The 24,280-nt window shown below is 51.8% G+C and overlaps 1 protein-coding gene across 3 annotated transcripts in view; it reads right to left on the bottom strand.

The window, feature by feature from the left end:
• Positions 1-24,280, bottom strand: part of SAMD4A (sterile alpha motif domain containing 4A) — a 104,289-nt gene that overhangs the window by 21,804 nt on the left and 58,205 nt on the right. For all 3 annotated transcript variants that reach the window (XM_059819313.1, XM_059819314.1, XM_059819312.1), the window contains exon 2: positions 20,220-20,738. In XM_059819313.1, the coding sequence (XP_059675296.1) occupies positions 20,220-20,738 (519 nt within the window). The remainder of the gene's footprint in view (positions 1-20,219; positions 20,739-24,280) is intronic.

Here is a 24,280-nt window from a genome sequence, read left to right as displayed (position 1 = left end):
TATCTTTGGAAAGCTTTGGATTTGGTTTTCCATGTGCTTGCGTTTCCCAGCTGAAATGTTAATACCGCCAAGTTCAATTTGTTTTTAACAAATAACTTTAACACTGCTAGGAAAAGAGCGATGCACCAGCTCCTGTGCTTTGGAGCCCTCGAGAAAGGCTTTACAATGGGTAGGTATTTACTCGCCTTTCAGTCAAGTACAGAAATACGACTTATGTAGGGTAAAGTATTAAAAAAAGCCAAATCATAGATTTTCTGACCATTTTTGGTAGACGTGTTGCAACTTGAATAGATTTTTAAATACAATTTTTACTGAATGGTCTCCATTTTTCACTGCTCTTCTTCCGTACTGTCTCATTCATTTTTAGTTATCTCCTTAAAGATTTAGATCTCTTTTTCTCGGGTCTGTTGGTTAGTAGGGGTAATACATGGTATTTAGAAGAAAAGATGGATATGGATGAACTATCTTTGTTTCCTGTAATGAAAAATATATGACAAGATTGGTCTGTTGGCTTAACAAAATTCAAATTCCATCGTTCACAAAGTCATTAAACTGCTGGTTAAACCATAAATGCAGTTAATGCATTTTAACGTATGGATTTAGGGTATAAAACACTTGTTTAATGTTTTATTGCAGCTACTCTCAATGAAATTAGTTGAACTTCATGGAGGCTGTCTCCTCATAACCAAAAATGACCAAAAAAATCCCTGGATTTAGCTGTCGCTCAGCCAAGCCGCGTCTCATCGCTCGCTGGGATAACCGGGATGAGTTCTGGATCCTGTGCTACGGGATGGTCCTCTGCATCAAACCCAAGCCAAGGCTGCCACTTTCAACGCGCCCCTGGGTACGGATGTGAGGTGCACATGGTGACGGCTAACGAAACATCTTGCAACACCTTGCAACGAGGACTCATTTCTAGAGGCGAGAGCCAATTCTGCAGAAAGACACTAATTTCTCAAAATTAGCGGCTGGAAGCTTCATCAGGGGGTAGATGAAATGAAAAGCAGATTTTCAGCTCTGGGGAAATTTGAGGGCAGAGGGGTTAAAATGACCTTCCAGCCCATTTAAGATTGAAGCAAAAACTTTTCAATTTTTTCTTTCAAAATCGATTTTCTTGAATCTATTAAAAAATCCTGGGAAAATGAATCATTTTTCTTGCTTTTCCTCCTCAAGCTCCAACACAAAGCTCCCTAACCCCCTTTATCCACTGGTAGGAGTTAATCAAAACCACTCACAGCTCCTCCACGTGTTATTTCCTAATATAAACGAGTCTTGGTGGAAAACCCCCCAGCCAGGTGTACCATGCTGTAAAAGTTAAGCCAGGTTTAATTCCCAGCTAAAGCCCGGGGGGAAACCCGCCATCAAAGCCATCTCTGCTGACCAGAAGCGGAATAAAAACGAGCAAGTAGCGAGGTTATAAAAGGAGGGGAGAGAAAAACACCAGAGCTCGTTTGCATTTATGAAGCACCTGTAAAAAGCAGCCGGTGCCACACGCAGCTGATGGATGAGGCCAAAAACTTGGGGATTTCTGTAATGTCTGAATTGTTCCTATTTCTGAAAACTTTTTCTTTTACCAGCACCTAACACTAACGCCACGCTGCCCAGGGAAGCAAGGGGAGGGCTTATGGTGAAGAGTTTGTTCCCTTCCCATTGAATAACTATAGAAACATCCTCCAGAAGTCTCCTGGCAAAAAAAGGATGTCAGTGAGGACCCGGGATTGTTTTCAGAGCAGTGTTGTGTTTCCTAAAGTTGTGATGCATCCTGATAGGGAAAGAGATGGATTTAAGAAGGTCTTGGCCAAGTTATTTCAGCTCTTAGCTTTGCAGTTGTACCCCAAAAGCAGCATCGTAACGGGGCTCTGTAGATATCACATCACCTTTCCCAGGAGAAAAAAATATTTAGCATTAAAAAAAAATATTTATAGGAGGAAATATGGGAAAAAAACGGTAAATCAGTTGAAATGCATCACCAGGGCTGAGCATCACAGCGGCACCGCCCAGAGCCCCTTCTGTGCCTGTTGCCCCCAGCCGCGGTCGCACAGCCGGGGGGATAAAAGCCACCCCGAATTTGTTGTAGGAAAAACTCTGGTTTAGGAAATATTTGTGCCCTTTGAATGAACGAGAGAGGCAGGGGAACGGGCAAGGAGGATAGGAGCGAATTGCCCCCTTTTAGGAGGCGAAGGGCTGCTCCGTTAGTGCTCCCTCTTACAGGGTGTACGCAGCAACTGGTACCCTGCAGCGGTTAAGCCATCCTCTCCTCACCAAAATCTTGCAAACAAGAGGATATTTTTGGCTTAAATCCAGCCCAGATTCCTTCCTGAGCAGCAATACCCTTGCAAACTGCTGCTCTTCCATCTTAATTTTACGTCCCCTAATTAGAAGCCGGTGTCGGCTGGAGGAGAAATAATGAACTCCGCAGGATGGCCAGGAACAATTAGAAATGATCCAGTGCAACCTACAAAAATTAGTTCCACTTCTATCCCTGAGATAACGCAACGCCGGAGTCCAACAGACCATGTTTTACTAAACCACAAGCATTTTTACTGAACTGTGAGTCAATTCACACAACTTCACGAGATGCGGTGGGGATAATTCCTCTGCAAAGGATGCTACAAGCAGAAAAAGCCACCAGCGCTTTGAAACCTCCCCAGCTACTCTTGGTACCAGACACAGATTATTTAAGAGCTCTTAGCGCTGGCCTAACTTTAGGCTCTGCTTAAGCCTTTCCGGCTGTAATAGGCACCGGTGAGCAACACGGTTTCTTGCAAACCCTCTTACCAGTTTCCATCAGCGCTTGGGCTTAAAAATGCTGCGAACCCCGGGACGGCACCTGCCTGGCGTGCACGCACCTCTCCCTCTTCTCATTTGTAACCTTCAGAAAGGGAATTAATAAATGTGCATCTTTACTAATGCTGCTCCTTGTGTTCCTGTCCTCAGCTTCTTGAAAGAGAGGATGTAGCTAATGATTTTCAAAGTGTCAGCTTAGTGTAGGTCCTTCCCTGCTTTTGACAACCCTGTGTGTTTTTTTGGATGATCCGAGGTGAACCCAGGGCTGCCGACGGCTGAGCTGGGACAGGTCACTTATTCAGTCTCTTGCTAAAATAAATAGTCCACGTGTGCTTTAACTTCAGCAGAAGAAAACCGAGTATGAGTTTATAACCTTACGCTCAAGCCTCTGTTTTTTTATTATTGTAAAAATTTTAAGCTTTAATTTAAAAAGGAAATGTAATATATTCTTCTAGGGTAAGATAAGCTTCCAGGAGGCGGCCAGAGGCACGCCTGCCTTTCTGAGCGCCGCGGCGGTGCGAGCCGGACGAACAAAGAGAGGAAACCACCTCTCCGACGTGCAAGCCACGCTGGCACACGGATCCCCTACAACTTCTAAGCGTGTTCCACTTCTGGTTTAGAAGTGTTTTCCTGCCAGCCGCAGGCTCGTTTAGGCGGTGCAAGGGCCATCCGCTCCCCAGGGATCCACCAGTCGCTCTGCAAAGGTGCTGCCTGGTCCGGCTCCTTCCACCCGGGTATCCGACGGGACAGGGGCCAGAGCAGATCACAGTCCTCCCACGATCCGCAGGCTGGTATCGCCTTTTTGCTCCGCTGAACAGCCGTGGGGGTTTTGCTCAGGCCATGCCAGACTGCATTTCCTTGCAAGAAAGCTCCTCGTGGCCTCTGGATTGGGGTCAGCTGCAACTCAGCGGATGCTGCTAAATATAACACCTTTGAGATGAGCTTGGGATGTTTTGCATCCTAAGGAAAAACATGATAAATAACCTGGAGCCAACAGCACTGAGATGTAGGAGGTGTTGCCAAAGCGCTCTTCGGCTTCAAACCAAGCTCGTCTTAATATTTCCAGGGGAAAAAAATTTAGAGGATGGAGAAGGAGTGATGGCGACGATGCAACCGTCCTGGCGTGCAGGGCTCCCCGTCGCAGGAGGCGGCTGCAGACCACGCTGCCGCAGGGATGGAGCAGCAAGGAGCATCCCTGTGGGGCCACCACCTCCCCAGGCAAAACTGGCTTTATCAGGGCCCAAACGCTGCCTGGGCTGGCAGGCACGGCAACGTGCTTAGAGACACTCCGAGGCTGCAAGTGCTTTCCCCGTGAAGCCCTGGGTTTTGGGTTTGTTTTTTTCTCTCTTCCTTTTTGAAGTGGTGTTGCCTATTTTGGTAGGCAAAGGCTAATTTCAAGAGGGTTTTTGTTTGCTGAAGCCCATGTGGAACAGCGTCAGACATTTGTGTTGTGGTTTCTCAGGGTTTCGGGCCAATTTTTCAGCCTGAGAAGGAAAAAGCCACCCATTACTGTAATTAGAGCCGAGGAATCGGGCTCTGCAGGCAGACCTTCCTCCAGGCGACATGCGATGGCTGACGAAGCGCTCGCCTTCCCGCTGCCCCAGCGCACCCTTCACTAAACCTGGCTTAAAGTGCTGCCAAAGCCCTCGACAAGACGCACGTGGGGCTGATGTGAGCGTTTGCACCAAGAGCCAGACCCATTGCTGGGTACAGAGGTGCGTTTAGACCATCTGCGGTGCCCTCCACCGCTGCACGGTCCCCACCGGGTCCCTGACACCCAGAGGACCTTTACAACCACCTCACTACCCTTTATACCAGTGTACAGTCCGTACAGCAGATTATAATTCGGAATAATGTCCTCCCCGTGGCTGGAGAAAGGAAAAAGCACTGCCAGGTGCACGCTGAACTCTTTGGGAGATGTTTCTTTTTTTGTTTTAGTCTAAAAATGGCACTTCTTGGCTGCAAAGCTGGTTATGGTGCATCCTCCGGCAGTGTCCGATCACGCACAACTCCTTTTCTGGTCTGTAGGAACCTGGAGCAGCAGCTTGACCCCAATTTACTCTAGGAAGCAGGGATGTTTTTAATCCACAGAGGCCACAGGGTCTCTTGTGCAGCCCGGAGGCATCCCCACGGAGGGGGAATACTGAGCAGCTCCTGCAATCCCCCTGGCAAAGCAACCGCCGAGTTCAGCTCGGTCCTCTCCTCCGTCTCCCCCTTGCTACCCCGGTCACGAAGCATCGTCCCCTCCAGGAAGGCTCCCCCGTGCTGGCAGACCAGCGCTCGCGGCTTTTCCAGCGTTTTTGTGCCGAGGACCCTTGGAAACAGCCGGCGGTGGGTCACGCTGCCCGGTTGGCACCCAGCCTCCTTCCTGGGCACCTCATTCACCCGCTCCCCACACCGTGGCAGGCAGCTCCAGCGCGGCCGAAGCAGAACCTGATGGAACATTTTTCGGCTCAACATCCCCTAACCCTTGGAGCCTTTTCTTTGTGCCTTTTTTTTTTCTCCCTAGGTTTTGTGGCTGTGACTTTAACTGTGTTCGTATGGTGCCGGATAAAGCATGTCCTTGCTTCTGAATCAGGGGCTGATATAAGCAACGGGGGGTGAAACCAAGGGTTCTAAATGCAAGCAGCCACGGGGCACTTGTGTGTATTAGGAGAAAAAAAAAGATATAAGCAGACTGCTGCCTCGAGCAGAGACATTAGGAAGAAGCATAGACTGCAGAAAAGCCTGTCAAGCAAACTTTTTTTTAAAAAATGACGTTTTTAAACACGGTTTCCTGTTCAAGAAACTGGACAGAGAAACAATAACCCGTTTGTTGCTGCTCTCTCCAAACAGCGCATGCGAGCGAGGCCCCATCCCGGCTCAGCCGGGGAAGGGGACGTCTCTGCTGTCCACAGAGGGTTTTGCGAGCCCCTGCGTGGCACAACCACACGTGGATCCGCTGTTTGGCTCCAGCAGGAATTGCTGTTATTGTTATCTACTCATTTGGGTGGCAGTAGGAGCAGGGCTGCATCTAAAGACGTGTAAATGCCGCTCTTGGTGGCTTCAGCAATCCGACGGGATGCAGTTCTGGAAGTAAGCCCAGCTCGTCTCGCCGAGGAGCAGGAGCTCGTCAGCTGCTTTCGAGGTCCTTGCGTGGGGTTTCCCACCAGAGCATCTGGCGAGATGGGAACGAGACGGACCAGGAGTGAATCCCAACCGCGATTTAACTCACAGACAAAAGGACACAGGAAACGGCGTCCACATCGGGAGGTGGGAATCGGTGCTGGGGATGGAGGATTGGAAGCACGTTGCAAGAAGGCGCTGCTCTAAACCACGCTGCTCTCTGGGTAGATGCAACACCCTCATCTCCAGGCCAGTAAATGTGGTTTCTCTCATACATTTATATACAAAACACAGAAAAAACAGTGTTCACCCCTGGGGAATCCCGGTCCGTTAACAACAATGCTGCTGTGCTGAACCAGGCCTCCGTAATTATCCCAAAATTCACTGATTTTTTGCTACGGGCTCCCAGGGAAAATTCCTCTGTGCTCACAGATCAAGCCAGATAAATGGCGCTGGGATGCAGAAACTCTCCTTCCTATGGTCCTTTTCCACCTAGAAGAGATGTCCAAGAGCATCTGCTCCGCTCAAGCAGCAGCCAGCGCTCCCCACTGCCTCCACCAGCTGTAGTAAGACCCCCGGTCTGAGGAGCATCTGCCTGCTGAGACCACTGACGGCATTGGCTTCTACCACACGTTACACTTCAGATGGAGAAACCCCTCTATCATAGAATCATAGAATCGTTTAGGTTGGAAAAGACCTTTAAGATCATTGAGTCCAACCGTTAACCTAACCCTGCCAAGTCCACCACTAAACCATGTCCCTAAGCACCTCATCCACACGTCTTTTAAACACCTCCAGGGATGGGGACTCCACCACCTCCCTCGGCAGCCTCTTCCAGCGTCTGACAACCCTTTCGGTGAAGAAGTTTTTCCTAATATCCAGTCTAAACCTCCCCTGGCGCAACTTGAGGCCATTCCCTCTTGTTCTGTCACTTGTCACTGGGGAGAAGAGACCAACACCCACCTCACCACAACCCCCTTTCAGGCAGTTGTAGAGAGCGATGAGGTCTCCCCTCAGCCTCCTCTTCTCCAGACTGAACACCCCCAGCTCCCTCAGCCGCTCCTCATCAGACTTGTGCTCCAGACCCCTCACCAGCTCCGTCGCCCTTCTCTGGACACGCTCCAGCACCTCAATGTCCTTCTTGGAGTGAGGGGCCCAAAACTGAACACAGCATTCGAGGTGCAGCCTCACCAGCGCCGAGTACAGGGGCACGATCCCCTCCCTGCTCCTGCTGGGCACACCATTTCTGATACAGGCCAGGATGCCGTTGGCCTTCTTGGCCACCTGGGCACACTGCTGGCTCATCTTCAGCCGGCTGTCAGTTACAATCATTTCAGGAGGCCAAGCTAGAAGACGTACATCCTTTACATAGCAATACGCAACCTGTGGGAAACTGGGAGTAAGAAAAGAAGGGTCTCAAGGCAGTTGACTGAAAGGGCTGAATGTGAAACCTCTAGAATTGCCCCAAGAAACTGGGATCCAATAATCCAATGGAGTCATTAAAAATCTGTGGAGTGCGTGCAAAGAGACGGCATGCCTTTAGGAGTGAAAATATATAGGAGGACAACGTGTGTCTTATGTGATGTACGTCCCACAACGTCGTCGTCAGGGAAATTTCACCCAGAAGGAAACAGGACTGTGCTACAGCACTGTGGTCTTTTCCAACCTCACCGACTTCACAGAATCACTAAGGTTGGAAAAGACCTGTAAGATCATCAAGTCCAACCATCAACCAAAAAAAACCAACCACCATGCCCATTAAGCCATGTCCCATGACTTATTTGGGATTTTCTCCTCCCTTGTCTCTTTTTACCCACTTTCACTCATTCAAAAAAGCCATTTAGTCCTCCTCTCTCGTAGGCACCATGGCCTGGATTTCACAAGACAAATTCCTCTGGCCTCCAGCCCTCGAGGGTTTGCGCGCCCCGTCCCAAGCACCCTCCCTCTGGGCTGGAAATGTCCTTTTCCTCCTCCTCTACCTTCTTCTTCCAAGAGCATAAAATCTTACCAGCTCCAGGAGAGAAGAAAAGCCTGTTGGCTCTTTGAGGGGTAAACGCAGTATCCAGTTCCCCACGTGAGAAGATGCAGAAGATACTGGGTGGTTACTGCCCAGCACGGACACCCCGACTCCCCGTATTGCTCAGAATCCCGAGCTCTGCAATGCTCCCCGACAGTCCCCAGCAGGAACGGAATAGCCACGGCTGCTACCATAAAACATGTATTCATTCTTTCCCATTATTGCTGCAAATTAACTCAGCTCAGCTTCCCACCTCCTCTACAAACTGAGGGCTTATGCATCCTAAAAATCCGCCTTCACCATCCTCCGAAACATTCCCGATTGCTCAGCTATTGCCTTGCGTTTGAGTTATGACACAGATCTCTGCGCCGGCTAACACGAGATGAGATTGCTCAGCAAACGGGGGGACTATGGTTACAAGAAAACACCGAACGCAGAGCAACCAGCCTCGAATAAAATTGCATAACGAATGGGAACAGCAAACTTCAGGGGAAAATAAAATATAACAAAAAAATCAGCTTCAAGGCTGCCAAAACGGAGCCATTGATTACAGCGCATTTGATCCGTTTGCATGCAGAGAGCTTTGCTTTGGAGCCGAGATGGAAACGGAGTCTTAATATAGCTGGAGAGAAAATATCCTTCTTGCACTCTCCTAACTGCACTTTGATAGGAAGCAGCCACAGAGCAGATGGTGCCTATATATAATCACCAGACCTATTATCCCAGCCTCTTTTAGTAATTTGAAGGATGTGATAACCACAAGGAGAATGGCAAATATTCCCTCTCCCGCCCTCCCTTCCCCCGCTAAGAAAAATACAAAAAAAAAAAAAAAGAAGAGGAGGAAGCTATAATTATGGTAACGATTAAAAGAATTTCCAAATGAAGTAAATAACTATTTTGTGTACTGCTCCTTTAAACCAGAAGTCAAAAGTTAATTAAATAGCAGCATGTTACTGAGTCAGGAGAACACAGCAAGTCCCCGCGCAACGCCGCAGTCAGGAGGGAGACGGGAGTCGCTTCGGATGAATCCAAACGCCAGCGCTCCTGTCCCTCCCCGCTGCCCTCCTGCCATTTCTCTGCAGCTGCTCTTTGATGGTGGAGGGAAGAAGAGCTCATCTGCCTCCAGTTCTTTACTTGCCAAAACCTGGAGTTGCACGATTCCAAAGGATGAGCGATGGAAAGGCGATTCTCACCCCACAAAGGTGCTCAGGAAAACATCACAAATCTGATTTTCACGATGTTGGGAGGGAAGGCTGGGGAAAGGTGGTGTCGGGAGGCTGTCGTGGAGGAGCAAAAAGGGTTTTCGGGGGAGTTTACATGCCTCTGCCAGCATGGACCCTTCCTCCCCCTCTGCAGCTGCCTGCTGGGCACCCCAGAAGTGCCTGCTGGCAAGTGGGAGCCCAGGGGTGAGCTGGTGAGAGCAATATCTGGCTGTTGGCAGCTGAAGGCATTACTCATCAGGCACTGTATGGACGTAAGTTAATAGCGGAGGTGCTGAGGAGCATCCCCAGGTACCTGGCTCCCAGTCGGTGCCCCCGGCCCCATGTCGATGGTGGCTCCGGCGGTGATGCAAACTGCAGACGGGGACCCAAGGATGCTCACGGGTTGATGGGAAAAGCAAAGCTTCCCTCAGGAGAGGAAAAACCTCCTATGCAATGAGTAACCACAGCTTACTGTCGTCTGTGCCAGTATCTGACAGGCACCAGGGCGGCTGGTAAAATACACCCAGGTCTAGGAAGGTCCATCCATCAACAAAACCTCCCCGTCAGCTGACACGGGAGACTGCGGAGGGGTCTGGGAGAATGACTGGGGGTGTCTGACGTTGCTCCACAGACCCGAGAGCATCAATCAGCTGCGCTGGCGGCTTCTGCGCTGCTTCCAGGTCACAAGCATGATTCACTGGTGACAGGAATCCCAAGGACCATAGGATAACGCACAAAATCATTGCTCCTGCTTCTTAATGCCCCTCCCCGAGACACCTGGACTGCTGTAAGGAAAGTGGAGGCAGCGTCGGAGCTGCAAGCTTCAAGATCCCCCCCACCCCAACCTGCAGGTCAAGGATGGTGTCCTACCCCCCACTGCCAATGGACAAGCAACGCGCCAACGGCCGTGCAAAACTAGGGCACGCAGTCCCTGCCCTCAGCGCTTACGGTCGGTGATTGCACCAGGATGTCACAAGCCGAGAGGGTGGGAACGTTCCCCGGGTGCTGCTGGAATAGAGGTTCCCAAATTAGGTGGCCTCATTCCAGCCAGGAAGCTGCGCAGCCATCGCTCTGTGCGTAGGGTACGTGAATCTGGGAGCGGTGCCCTGTAAGGAGATGTGTGGGTACATGCAAGGATCAAACCTTGCATATACCAGGTTTGGAGGAAGCAATGGAGTGGTCCCAGAGGATGCATGTGTGACATGTCCTCTTCAGGGAGGGATGGCCCAGTGCTCCCCTCCTCTGCACCGGCCACCCAGACCAACCACCCCCCCCTTCACCACCTCCCTGACAACGGGGCTGTTTGCCAGGGCTATGCCAAGCCAGAACACGTGGATTATTTAAGTGCCTAAATGCATCGTTTGGTGTCCGAGGGCTGGTTGAGGAGCACCCGTGTGGGTCTGTACCTACCAGCAGCCAAAAGCCACCGATGACATCCATGCATGCACACATGCCACCCACGGTATCACCTGGTGCAAGTCACCGCTGAGCCCACCATTGAGGTCCCCTCCTCTCTTTCCCTTTGGGACTGCAGTAGGACCCCTTCGCCTTTCGGTGACATCTCTGCCTCCGAGCATCGTGGCTCACAAGGGGCCGAGCAGAGGCAGGAGCACAAGATCCAGCCCACTGCCCACGTGAAAACCCACTCGCTGCAGCACGCTGGTGGGAAACGCGTTCGCTTCCCTGCCTACTCCCTCTGCTTGGCAAGCAGGTATCCATCACTCGCTCGACACCCTGCCTACAGCAGGATCGGTGCACAGCCCAAAAGCTGTCTGCTGTAGGCTGCACATATGCCCCCCATCATCACTTGCTGCCGCATGAGAGCAGAGTGAGCACGGCGGGGAGGACCTCATCTCCATGCTGTCTGATGCCTGGGGTAACATCAGCTCCGCTTTGCCAACCGCAGCCCCAAAGCCATCCACTGTGGGCAAGAAAACACTTCTGCGCCGAAGGCTGCGTGGCTGTGCGTCCTCTATGAGCGATGCTACCTGGGAACAGCGAGTCCCGGCTGAACAGGAGAGCCACCCTCCCCAACGCTGGCCTGGGGGCTACGTCCAAAGCCAAGTGCTTGGCAAGGGTTGATGGGTTACTCGGTGTCACTGTGTGAATCCCGCCCCCCCCCCCCCCTTTTTTTTTCCCTTCCAGTGCAGAGCGTGGTGTTTGGGAAGACAACAGGTAGGCTGATTAGCTTCGATGACAGTCCAAGACCCCCGTGGAGATGCACTGCAGGGGGGACCTCAGCACCATGTTGCCCTTTGTTGGCCACCCCCCTTTTTGGCCAAAGACACAGAGAGAAGAGAGACCCTCTGGGAGCAAAGAGGTGAAGGGAATGTGCCGAAACAGGCTCCAAGGAGGAACAGAAAGCGCTGGGGCAGCTAAACTGAAGTCGCAAGGGTAGAACAGGTTCTGACCGTTGCTTGAGTATAAGAGTCCACCAAGACACTTCAATACCCTGGGTTAGGAAACACTGAACACAGCAACACGGACGCTGAAAGGTGACAGACCAGAAGGTAGGGCCAGACCAGTGTCTTCAAGCATCCTCACCTTGAGACCTTGCGAGCAAGTACACAGCAGGCCTCATAGAATCATAGAATCATTTAGGTTGGAAAAGACCTTTAAGATCACTGAGTCCAACCGTAAACCTAACACTGCCAAGTCCACCACTAAACCATGTCCCTAAGTGCCTCATCCACACGTCTTTTAAACACCTCCAGGGATGGGGACTCAACCACTTCCCTGGGCAGCCTCTTCCAGTGGCAATTTACTCTTGTCCTATCACTTGTTACTTTGACTATATGATGGGGCTGCCCTGATCTCTTCCATTTAGACAAACCCATTTTCCCAGCCTGTATCTGGCTGCTGCACGCCCGGATCCCACAGACGTGGGGGGAGCAGTCTCCGTCCCTGCGCCCAACGACCACCTTGGTGGGTGCAGTGGCCCCAGGGCGGGACGGCTCACCTGGCCACCCTACTTGGAGACCATGTCTGGGCAGCGTGGGAGCTGGGCTGACGGTGGCATGAGCACACATAGCTGGCCCATCAACTCAAAACATCATGGCCAGCAGACCAGCTCATGGAGAACGGGCACAGCTTGCTCTGTTTTGATTGTGGACACCTCCCTGCTAACCAGAGGGCGAGGGACACGGCAAATGGCATGGCCTCAACAGCAGGAAGGGATGTTGGCTTTAAAACACAGCTCTGCAGTGACCACTCAAGAGCAGTAGCAGATTTCCCCCAGTATTGCTGACACCCGAAAGGTCATCGCTCTTGTCCTCCACCGCCGCTACCATCTCCAATGCTTGATGGCTTCCAGGCTGAGGGCAGGTGACCGTTCATCTCCTTGCTTGCTGAGTGATGGTCTGCAGAGCTGCAGACCGTATCTCCCAGGGACCAAGTGCTTTGACTTTATAGAGGGGCCAGCAAATCTGTAACTGCTGTTCAGAGGTGGAGCAGAAGATGCTGTCTCTGCTCTCAGTCCCTTTTGCTGTTGTATTTGTGCGTGTTCTGCATGGATCTGAGAAAACAACTCTGCTCACATGTTATCTTTTTGTACAACAACTCCGTTTTTAAGCTACAGAATTAGCAAAATATTGTAGCGATGGGACCCTGGCAAAACGGGTGACTCCTAGAAACGTTCTCCGACGGTTACGTGCAACACTAGAGGGCATGAGCAAGACAACAGATGCCTCTGTCTACCACCGCTGAAGAGCTGAAGCATAATAAAGGCCAACAAGCCTTTCTCAGTCCATCAGAGAGAAAGAAGAAAAGCAAACACCATCAGAGGTGTCCCCACCTGGCAGGACGAGGGCCACGGTGCCAAGTCTCAGTACACAGCACGGCCAACCAAAGAACAAGTTTCTGAAGGCAATTCCTGAGTACAAAACTAATCCCTCCCCAGCACGAACAGTACATTTGTTTGCTTCACTGTTGTAATCTTATTAAGACTTTTGCACTCTTTATTTCTGAGCAAGCAAAAGGGCATGCTTTGCTCACCTTGCCTGAGAGGAAACGTGGCACCCTGCCTAAGTCAAATATACACTGAGGACACACAATCCCCTTCAGGTGTCTTTGCAAATCTATGGAGAGGAGAGCGTTGTACTTGCAAGCTGCCTGTCAACCCAGCACAAATCAGGGTGGTCCTGCGGGTTAAAACATGCGGTTATCCCGCTATCAAGCTCAGTTTGGATACTGGGTACGATGACAGGGTTGTCTCCAGCGGTAGGCAGTGAGCTGTTGCACAACAGTGTAGGGGAGGAAGAGTCAGGAAACCCACACTCCGCTCATGACAAGTGCTTTCTTGGTGTTGTTTCTTCCACCTCAAGTCCCTGATGACCTGGGGAAGAGCACCATCTTGTTCACCTGCTCTCTCACTAGGCAGTCTATAACTGGGGCAAATGTACGCAAAATTCAGCCAGCCACGTCACCCACACGCATGCCGACGTACAGCTTAGTAGCTGCAGATCTGCCTGTAGAGCAGCAGTTGGGATTGAGTCTCTTCTGAGAAAGAGCAACACGACAGAAAGCCCTTCCCAGGATGGCAGGGTCTCCACAAGCCGGCACTGGGCTTGCTCCAGAGCCAGCAGACCCTGGTGGGATCTTCACATAAGAGTCCATGGGATGGTCCTGCCTTCTGCAGCATGCCCTGCTGCCACCAGTGTCTCTACATTTCTTGTGCTATGTGGAGTTTGATCACCAGTACAACTTGCTGGTGCCACCTGAGCATGACTCTGAAACATAAGCATTTCTCGAGCACTGGCAGGGGCAGGGGGAGAGCCATGAATCCGGACTGGCATGCATGGAAGTATGCCGATTTATTCCTTCTCTTCAGCTCTAGGACAAGATAAGAGAGTTTTCTTTTTCAAAACAAGGAGGTTATACAGGCAAGTATTTCTCCTGCATTGCACTGTTTGCTCGCCTTCTCTCTCTCCTCGTAGGCAAACGACATCAGTTTTCTGGCAGAGACTCCCATGGGAAGGGTGTAGCAGGTCTGCGCACCCGGCATCTTTCCCGTTTGTGCAGAAGCGGAAGGGTGGCCACAGACTGGCAAACAGCTTTGCTGGTCCAAGGACCTCTCTGTTCCCTCGTAGGGGAACCCAGGCAGCACAGTGACACTGAAATCCCAAAGAGTTTGCCACACCTCTCCTGCACCAACACAGTCCCAATGCCTGGGATTTCTGCTCTGCAGGATATTCCACAGCAAGGTCTCTGACTGCATCTATCCATCACTGACTGCATCTATCCATCACTGAGCTGTGATGCACACCATCACCTTGTCCCCTGGTGCCACCCACACCACGCCTCCAGGCATTGGTGCCACTCCAAGGGACCCAGGGCGCACATACCAGGGACACAGTTGGGTGCTCACCCAAGGGCAAGACTGCGGGGCACCACCAGCGATGCACTCAGATACCACCATTACCAGTCCAGGGACCTCCTCCTCTGTTTGGAAGGACACACAGGAGATGGACTCCTAGACACACAAGGCTCCAGCAGGACCAAGCGCTGCCTACCTTCCCCAGGACCATCACCCACCAGGGAACCCAACATGCCATTGCTTTATGGCAACACTACAGCCCGTATAGAGACTGGGCAGAGCTCCTGTCCCCCAGGCAGGGTGACAACTGGAGACACCCTGGCTGAAGTGCTGCCTGCACTTGGCACTGAGCCACCTCTTACTCTGGGCAGGTACTGGCGTACGGAGGTCCTTGCTCCCCTGCCAGGAAGAGCCTGCAACATCTGGCTCTTATTTCAAATGTTTGGGGCAAACTACTGTTGCTCCTGCAGTAAAACCCAGACCTTCTACCCCTGTGCAGAGGTGGGAAGTTGACTTGTCCCTGGGAACCTGCTCTCCATGGGTAGTTTAAGTGCCCTGGCACTACACCAGAGGTGAGAGCATAGGAAAATCTCACCATACACTGATAGAAGAAGTAATACTGTTATCCCCGCGTTATATACTGGGAGCAGAGGACCAAGACACTCATCCAGCAGATGCATGTCAGAGCCAGGAACCAAATCCTTAATTCTTTAGCTGTGGTTCTACAGGCTCGCTATTGCCAACTGGAGTTGCTATCACTCCCGGCAACCCTTGTGCTTTTCTTACTCTTTTCTTGCTTGCAGACCTTACAGTCCAATTCAGACCGGTGTACCTGCACCCCACCTTCTTGGCGCTGGACAAGCATATTTAACAGCAGACCCTCCTCCTCCTCTGCACATATTCCCTTCTGAGCAGGAGGAAAATACAGGATTAAGCTACGCTGTAATTCCATCTGACAACCAAAACAGGCATGCCATCAGATCATGCTCAGGTGGAACCAATTACACAGGGGAAAGGAAGGAGCTGGAGCCCTCGTGCAAGAAGCTCTTGGTCTGCAGGTCTGAAAGCCAGCTGATGTTTCCAGGCCCTGTCTCCACTCAAAGGCATTGTGCAACCCGGGCGTTTTGCAACCGCCGCCTGACTCGGCCGCAGAGCCGGGGCTCTGGGCTTCCCCCTGTCTCATCACGCCTGGAGCAGCTCTGGCCTCCTGCCCACCTGCGCTCCCAAGCCCGTGCCAAGGCTACCTTTACTCCTGGAATACTAAAGCTTGGTTTAAAGTTGCAGCTCAAGCTCTGCGGGATGGGCTGAGAAAGCAGAGAGAGGCCATTACGGTGACGCAGTGGCTGAGCATGAACTTCCATTGCTTCAAGTGAGTCCATACCCTCAGATCGCTGCGGACCCAAACCCATCAGTTATGGGTTGGTCCCATAACTGATGGTCCCACTCCTGGATCACCATCACTGGTGTAAAATCAGAGCAACTCCTTCAGAGCACTCCAGACTTGCCCTGCAAAGGCTGGAGAACTCCAGCAACATCTCCTCAAACCTTGGCTAACACCAGCCAGCTCCGTTAAGAGAGAGCTTGGAGATGAACGAAGCCTGAACCACGTCTCAAAGCCTAGGTCTAGGTCGAGTCAAAGACAAAGACAGCACAGAGCAAATTGTCATGTGAGCTTCACCTACCCATATTTAAACCCGACGCTGTAATAGCGTTACACCTAATTATGCCACAAAACCAGACGAAAGTACCTCGGGCAAGATCACCACGTTACTCCTCCGGGATAGACTTTGCCCCATTTCGGCATCAGGAACAGGCAGCGCCTTTGCGGGGATGGATCGGAGAAGGCTGTGCCCTGCAGGGTGTTGCTGGATTAAGCCCCTGCCCAGATAAAAACCTCCAAGTAAGAGGGAGAATATAAAAATAATAACACTAAAACCTAAACAAACAGTAACGGTTTGAGGGCTTTGCTCTGGAATAAAAGATTAATGGACGTATTGATTGACTCAAGGGGATGGGACAAAGGCTGACAGCCGTGTTTATTTTTTAAGCATCTGTCTGTGGACTTACTGCGCTTGTGTCCGAGCAAATATTGCGTTAAGGAAGCTTATGAACTAACACATGAAGCGTGGTGGGGTGGTCTCCAGCTCAGCCTGCAGGTTGTCTGAAAATGCTGCCACCAAAATACGTTAGCAGGACTTACAACAGCTTCACATTTAGGAGTAGGCTGGGCTGGAGATGTGTTCAGATGCCTCTGCAAAGCTACTCAGCCTTAGAAATACATGTTGACCCCAGTGTGACGCTTGGGGAAAAGGTTCCCTGAATATGGACTCTATATATCACAGAATCATAGAATCGTTTATGTTGGAAAAGACCTTTAAGATCATTAAGTCCAACCATAAACTTAACCCTGCCAAGTCCACCACTAAACCATGTCCCGCAGTGCCTCATCCACACGTCTTTTAAACACCTCCAGGGATGGTGACTCCACCACCTCCCTGGGCAGCCTCTTCCAGTGTCTGACAACCCTTTCGGTGAAGAAGTTTTTCCTAATATCCAATCTAGACCTCTCCTGGTGCGACTTGAGGCTGTTTCCTCTTGTCCTGTCACTCATCACTTGGGAGAAGAGACCAACACCCACCTCACCACAACCCCTTTCAGGGAGTTGTAGAGAGCGATGAGGTCTCCCCTCAGCCTCCTCTTCTCCAGACTGAACACCCCCAGCTCCCTCAGCCGCTCCTCATCAGACTTGTGCTCCAGACCCCTCACCAGCTCCGTCGCCCTTCTCTGGACATGCTCCAGCACCTCAATGTCCTTCTTGTAGTGAGGGGCCCAAAACTGAACACAGCATTCGAGGTGCGGCCTCACCAGCGCCGAGTACAGGGGCACGATCCCCTCCCTGCTCCTGCTGCCACACCATTTCTGATACAGGCCAGGATGCCGTTGGCCTTCTTGGCCACCTGGGCACACTGCCGGCTCACATTCAGCCGGCTGTCAATCAACATTCCCAGGTCCTTTTCCACCAGGCAGCTTTCCAGCCACTCGTCCCCCAGCCTGTAGCGTTGCATGGGGTTGTTGTGACCCAAGTGCAGGACCCGGCACTTGGCCTTGTTGAACCTCATCCAGTTGGCCTGGGCCCATTGATCCAGCCTGTCCAGATCCCTCTGCAGAGCCTTCCGACCCTCCAGCAGATCAACACGCCCGCCCAACTTGGTGTCGTCTGTAAATTTACTGAGGGTACACTCAATCCCCTCGCCCAGATCATCGATAAAGATATTAAAACAAGACCGGCCCCAGTACCAAGCCCTGGAGAACACCACTTGTGACCGGCCGCCAACTGGATTTCTCTCCGTTCACCACAACCCTTTGGGCCCGGCCATCCAGCCAGGTTTTACCCAGTGAAGGGTGCTCCCATCCAAGCCACGAGCAGCCAGTTTCTCCTGGACAATGCTGCAAGAAACGGTGTCAGAGGCTTTACTAAAGCCCAGGCAGACAACATCCACAGCCTTTCCCTCTTCCACTAAGCTGGTCACCTGGTCATAGAAGGAGATCAGGTTGGTCAAGCAGGACCTGCCTTTCATAAACCCGTGCTGGCTGGGCCTGATCCCCTGGTTGCCCTTGCAGCTCAGAGCATGACGGCACAAGCAAGCTGCCCAGGCGCCACGACAAGCAGCTACTGTGGGATGCCGGGAAGGACTGGACCGGGCAAGGGCTGCCACGTCGGGACTTACGGCAGGAGATGCTGCGGCAAAGCGAGCGGCAGAGATGGAAAAGGGATGCAGCTTTCCAGCAAGAGACCAGGGTAAAGTGCAGGGCTGTACGGCCGCCGCTGACAGTTCCACAAATGCTCCTGTCCCGGTGCTGTGCACACCTAATCTGGAGAATTTAGGAAAAACCTCAGCAGTGCGGCAGCTCAGGCTCTGCTGGGTAATTCAGCTGTTGCCTGGGTTTCAGCATCTTCTGCTAATACTTGGGGACCCCGTTGGGCAAGAGGTGGGTCGCTACTTCTGCTACAAGACAAGTGTGTGCAAAAAGGCTCAAAGAAGCACAAAGGGGTTTTTGAGAAGCATCCTTCAAGATCTAGTGCTTCTTGTGGAGCTTCAGCCACCGCCAACAATTAACCTGCTGCACCCATCAGACCTCCTTGCTTCCAGCTCATGATGCGAGGAAGCAGACCCCTTCGGAAGCCACCTCTTCCCACTGCCTCCCCTGTGTGCAAAGTCTCTGAACCGCCAGGCGTGCAATAACCACAAGGAGGGACCCAAAAAAAAAAAACCCCGGAGAGGTTTAACAGACCAATTGCAAATACACGCGTGACTCTTCTCACTGCCTCCTTGTTAAGCCTTTCCCATGCAGCCTGGTCACCCTGAAACAGCTCTCCTCTGCAGCGCAGGGACCTAGCTCTCGGAGAAGCTGAACCTCACACAATCCCACGGCAGCAGGAGCCGGGGCTTTAAAGACGGGGGACGGGGTGGGCATGATGTTCAGAGTCGGTGGAGAAGCTGAGACCCTTCTGCTAAATCTCCGGGCACCAGAGCAGGATACTGGAGAGGCAGGGACCAGGGTGCTACCGCAATAAACCCAGAGCCGCATTTCATATTGCTGTCGATTCGAAACACCACCTAGAAAAAACACTTATTACAGGAGAGGGAAAAACCCAGAAGCCTTAAGTGACCGTTTTAAAGCTTTCAGCTATTTAATTGTGGCTTTCCGCACGCTGATAGAGAAGCCAGCGCCCTTGCCGCAAGAAGCCTCTCCTCCCTGAAGCGCTCTCTGCATCCCTTCTATCTAGGGAGATGCCAAGTATCTTGGAGAGAGACCTTCTGAATGCCCCAAAGCAAAGGAGGACATCAAGCCTGTCAGGTGAGGTGAGGTGTCACCTGAGGTGACAGCAAGGCAGGCGTGACAGCCCTCCCCGGAGGGAGCGGGTGGGCAGAGGAGCTCCTGAACCCTGCTGAAAAGATGCTTTGCTCCTCATCTCCCAAGGATGGCTCGCAGGCATCAACGGCTGCTTTAAAAACCAGTTATAGCTGCACTACATCTCCAAGCAAAACCAGTGATAAAACTCCATCCACGGTGCTCTGCAGCGTCTCCGAGTGTCCAAGCCTTGGGCTGGGCTCTGCACAGGTCCACCGCTCCCACCAAAGCCTGGCAGGGCCTCCGCGGAGGAAGAGCTACCCAGCTCTCCTGGAAAACACTGAGGACTGCGCATTTAAACCCCCCGATCACCACCAGCTTCACACCTCTATGCACTGCAGATACAAGGGAGCGTTGTAGAGATATGCCCCGAAGATCGTGGATCCCAGCCCTGCTTCCAAAAACGATGCCTGCGCTTCAGGGCCCCAATCCCTCTTCCTCCCAGTAAGTCCCCAGGTCACTTCTGGACTTGCCTCAACTCCCCCAGCTCACTTTTGGACATGAAGTATCAGCTCCTCACTTGCTTTAGGAACTCTTGAAACGTGAACTGCAAATCTACATGGAGTTATGTGAAATAAGGGGTTCCCTTCGATTACGCACATTTTTTGCTCTTACAGCTTGGCTGTTTCTCCCTCCTCTCCAGCTGCCAGGTCTTTAAAATCCCACAGGACTAGAGATTAAAAAAAAAAAAAAAAAAAGGCAGGCAGGAAATAAAAAAGCAGGTAGGGGAAAGGAAAAAAAAAGGAGTTTTCTATGGCCCGGATGAACCTAGCCCCTCTGCTAACCACGGCAAAGCAGTATTTTCTAGTGGGATGGGGGGGACCGTGCTGTGAAGAGTGGTCGTGGGTGGCCGTCCCCAGAGCTTCCCGTGGGTACTTACTGGTGCTTGTGCTAGTGCCGATGGTGTTGATGGTTGTGGGGACAGAGGAGGAGGAGTAGAGGGGCAGATGGCCGTTCTCGCACGCCAGGTTTTTGTCCTGCCAGCTGGAAGCGCTGACGCTTATGCCCGAGTCTCGAGAGTTTTGCCATCCGTTGAGTTTGTCGTCGGAGTTTTGTCTTTGGTGATAGTAGTGCGTCTGCCCGTAGTCCACCGAATCCGACCGACCTCTGCTCTGGCTGCCGAAGCCACCCGACGTGCGGTCCTCCAGGTGGTTGAGCCACATGGCCAGGGCGCTCCTGTCCTCTAAGGAGGTGGCAGGGTGTATCAAGGCGTAGGACAGCAGCTGCCTGCTCTCCTCGATGTGTTGGTTGTGTTCGATCGAGTGGGCCAGGATTTTAGGCAAGAGTTTCATGTATTCGACTTTTGCCTCGATGTTTCCGGGCTTCAGTAAAGGCAGGTGGGTTAACAATAGGGAAATGACTTTATCCTTGGATTCCTGTTGCCATTGGTTAATGATTCCTGTTGAAGGAATAGGAAAAAAAAAAGAAGATAATTGAGAAATCGGTAAACAGAGCTATAAATAGACTCTGGCAGGGTAAATATGACATGCCAAAGGGATGCCCGCATGCTCACTGCGTGAGCATCTCCCAGGCAGGGAGGTCACCGCTGTCTGGAAACCCAGGTGATGGCAAGGTGTGCCAACAAACTGGACACCGAGAGTTACCAGACACTCCTGAAAATCACTCAAAAAGCTGAATTACACCCACCTCTATGGCCACATAGCTCCACTGCTCGTCCTTATTAACATCAAAAATAAAATTCGACCCAAATTTTCTGTATCGTTGCAGATGACACAAAATACTAGACAAAACCTCTTCATGGATAAACTCAACCAAAAAAATGGAAAATGGAGAAGGTCAAGATTCAAATGAGCTAACACAGGCAGGAGCCACCGGGGGCGAAGGGAAGAAGCATCCCAGCAGGAGGGCAATAACCAAACCAAGGCGTTGGTCCATCCGCCAGTCTGGCCTGATAAGCTGCCGCAAAGGTATTGAGGGAAGGGCTCAGCTGAAGCAGCCACAGAGCTATTGTTCCTCTGTTAGCTCACGGCACATAGGAGAGGTTTTAGAAGACCAGAAAAAAAGCAAACATAGGGTTTAGCTTTAAAAACATGCAAAAGGAAAAGCCAGGGAATTACAAACTGGTCACTTAACTCGAACTCCTGGAAAACTGATGGAACAAATAATGAAACAACCTATTTGTAAGCACTTAGAAGATAACAAGATGATAAGTGACTGCCGACACCCATTTGTCAAGAACAATTTAATTTCCTTCTGCGACAGAGTAACTGGCCTGTGAATAGCTGGAGAAGCAGCCAGCGCCGTATATCTTGATATTCATTAGGTGCTGCCGCACACGGCTTCCTCAGCAGCACGCCAGAAAAACACGCTCAGGCGAAACTGCTCTAATGTGGGCACACAACTCATCAGAAAACCATATGGAGAGAGTTGTTACTGGTGATTCACCGTCAAACTGGGAGGATGTGCTGAGCAAGGAGACTTGTCCCGGCCGTGACGCTACCCAGTATGTCATCGGTGATATGGGTGATGTGATAAGTGTATTCAACGTGCAGGTATCACGCTAGGAGAAGTGAAAACACTCCAGAAAACTGGATTAGAAGTCAAACAATATTGAGACCTGGGGGAAAGTCAGAAAAAAAACAGCTGCATTAAGTCGGTGCAAACATCTGCACGCAGCTGGGAACAAATCGCTGTGCAGTACCGGGGGGGAAGAGCCTGGGGTCAGGCAGCACGACAGCCTGAACATCAGTCAAAATGCCATGTTGCACATAAAAACTGCACCAGCCAGCCTGTCATCTGAGAGGTGAAGACCGGCGCGGACAAACTGCTCGCCATGTCTCCTGGGGACTGTAGTAATAGGTTTGAATTGCAGCAAAGGTGAATGAGGTCGGACGTGAAGGAATTACCTCCTACAGGTAAGGCTAGTGATGCGCAGGGAGAGATTGCCTACAGACAATTGCGAAATCTCCATCACCGGAGGTTTTTCTGACCAGCTTGTACAAACACCAGCCAAGGATAGCTCAGGATCTCCACCTAGACCACCCGACTGATGTTTCCCAGCCCCAGGTCAGCCTCTCCTCCAGTGTTTACCGAACCCCTCTATGAAGCCTTCAAACTTTCAGTCCCTGTAGCTGGCTGTGCCTAAGGGTGCCACAACCAAATCACCTGGTGAAAAAGGGCTTCCTTCTGTTTGCTTTAAACCCACTGCCCAAAACTTCACCAGGTGAAATGCCCTGAGTTCTATGTTATTAAAAACCCCCAAAACTTTACATTCTCCCTCCCTGTCTGCTGTCTCCTGTCCATACTCTAGAGAAAGCTGCTTTAAATCACTGATTATCCCTATATCCTTCATCTGTTTTTGAGCTACGGTAACCAAACCCACACCGGTGAAATGAAGATCTGGACGTCCATCTGTAGGATCACCCATCAGGGTTGTTCTCTGGAAGACCCACGGTGCCATCCAGCAGCTAACCCAACCCTTCCACCACCCTGTGACCCAGAAGAGGGCTATTACAGTAGGACCTTTTCCCAATTAGGGCTAAACCCTGCACATCGGTTCCCTGACACAACTGCGGTGGTGAGCAGCGCTCACCCCTCCAGCTTCGCTCACCACTCCAGCTTCGCCTTCCCAGTTTCAAGGCGTGCAACCGTTTGATAGGAAGCCACTAGATGGCTTGCTGGAAACGCCGACGGCTCTCGCTGGAACTTTCTGCAGCAGTATTTACTTCTCCGCAGACCCACCCCTCCTCCAGAGCTGCTTCCCAACGCGTCCGACTGCGTGCCCGAGCCGTCTCATGCCGCTGTGCCGGGAGGTGCAAGGGACACGGCATGGCACAGCTTTGGTAGAGAAGGAACCGCTTCGTTTGCAGCAGAAGCGAGTTCTGGCACTCTGGGTGCGCTCCGGCGTCTGCGGAGATGCTGTGAGGTTGTTTTGGTGCTAAAAAACGGGATTTGGAAAAGCAACGCTCAACCTAAGTGAAGTTGTAAAAAAATACACGAGCGTAGCGGGACTGGAGGTCCACCCGAGCGTCTTCGTGTTTTCCATGTGCAGATGTAACTGCTACAGGCAAACCTTCCTGTCGCGCTTAATCTCATTTCTCCATCCCTTCTCTCTTCCCCCCCCCAGCCAGCTGCCCAGCGGGTTGAAACCCGGTCTTATTTTCTCCCCTCCTGCAGAGGAATGTCACCCCTTCCCTTATCACCCCCACATTTTACCATTGCCGTCGGGGCGATTTGGCAGCGCTTTCAGGCTGGCACAGCCAAACCCCAGCCCGGCACCCTCTGCGGGGAGAGGCCGCAGGATTTTGCAGCAGCTCGGATAAACTGAGAAATCAAAAGATCATTAAAAAAAGGCATGCAATGCACCGCTAACAGAAGTCGGTGCCACTTGTACATAGGAACTAGGTAGCAAAATACATGCAGAAAAAGCAGAACCCGGTGCAGGGGAGGAGGATGGGGGAGGCAGGTGGCCATGGCCAGACTCCTCTTCCTCGCCTGGCAGGGGGGCTGAGCATGAAGGTCACCATTGCAGAAACACAGGATGGTGCCAGAGCTGCTCCTTGGGAAACTTGCCTCGGACCTCCAAGAGATTTGGGGGTTTGAAATCACAGCCCCAAAAGATGGAGCGTTGACCTGAAAGCCCACGGCCGGTGAGGGGCCGGGCGCCCTTCCCTGCCCCGACCCGGGCAGGAGCTGCTCTCCTTCTCAGCCAGCAGCAGGATGTGCACAATTAAACAAAAATGGAAAATAATTAGATCTGAAAGAGGTTTGGCTCTCTCTGAGACGGGGCGGAAGGTCAGGCTTAATCCTATCTGCCAGAAAATAGAGGGATCTGGAGAGGGCGGCGTGGGAGGAGGAAAGCTGGAGCTGCCTCTGGGCAGGAGGAGAGGGGTTGGTGACCCCCCCGAAGCCCCTCTCCACCCTCTCCCCAAACACAGGAGCCCCTGCTTCAGCTCCCTACCTGCTGCCACGCACTCCTGG

This window comes from Gavia stellata, chromosome 7, assembly GCF_030936135.1.
Source record: "Gavia stellata isolate bGavSte3 chromosome 7, bGavSte3.hap2, whole genome shotgun sequence".
Lineage (NCBI taxonomy): Eukaryota > Metazoa > Chordata > Aves > Gaviiformes > Gaviidae > Gavia > Gavia stellata.
This window is presented reverse-complemented; position numbering and strand designations above follow the sequence as displayed.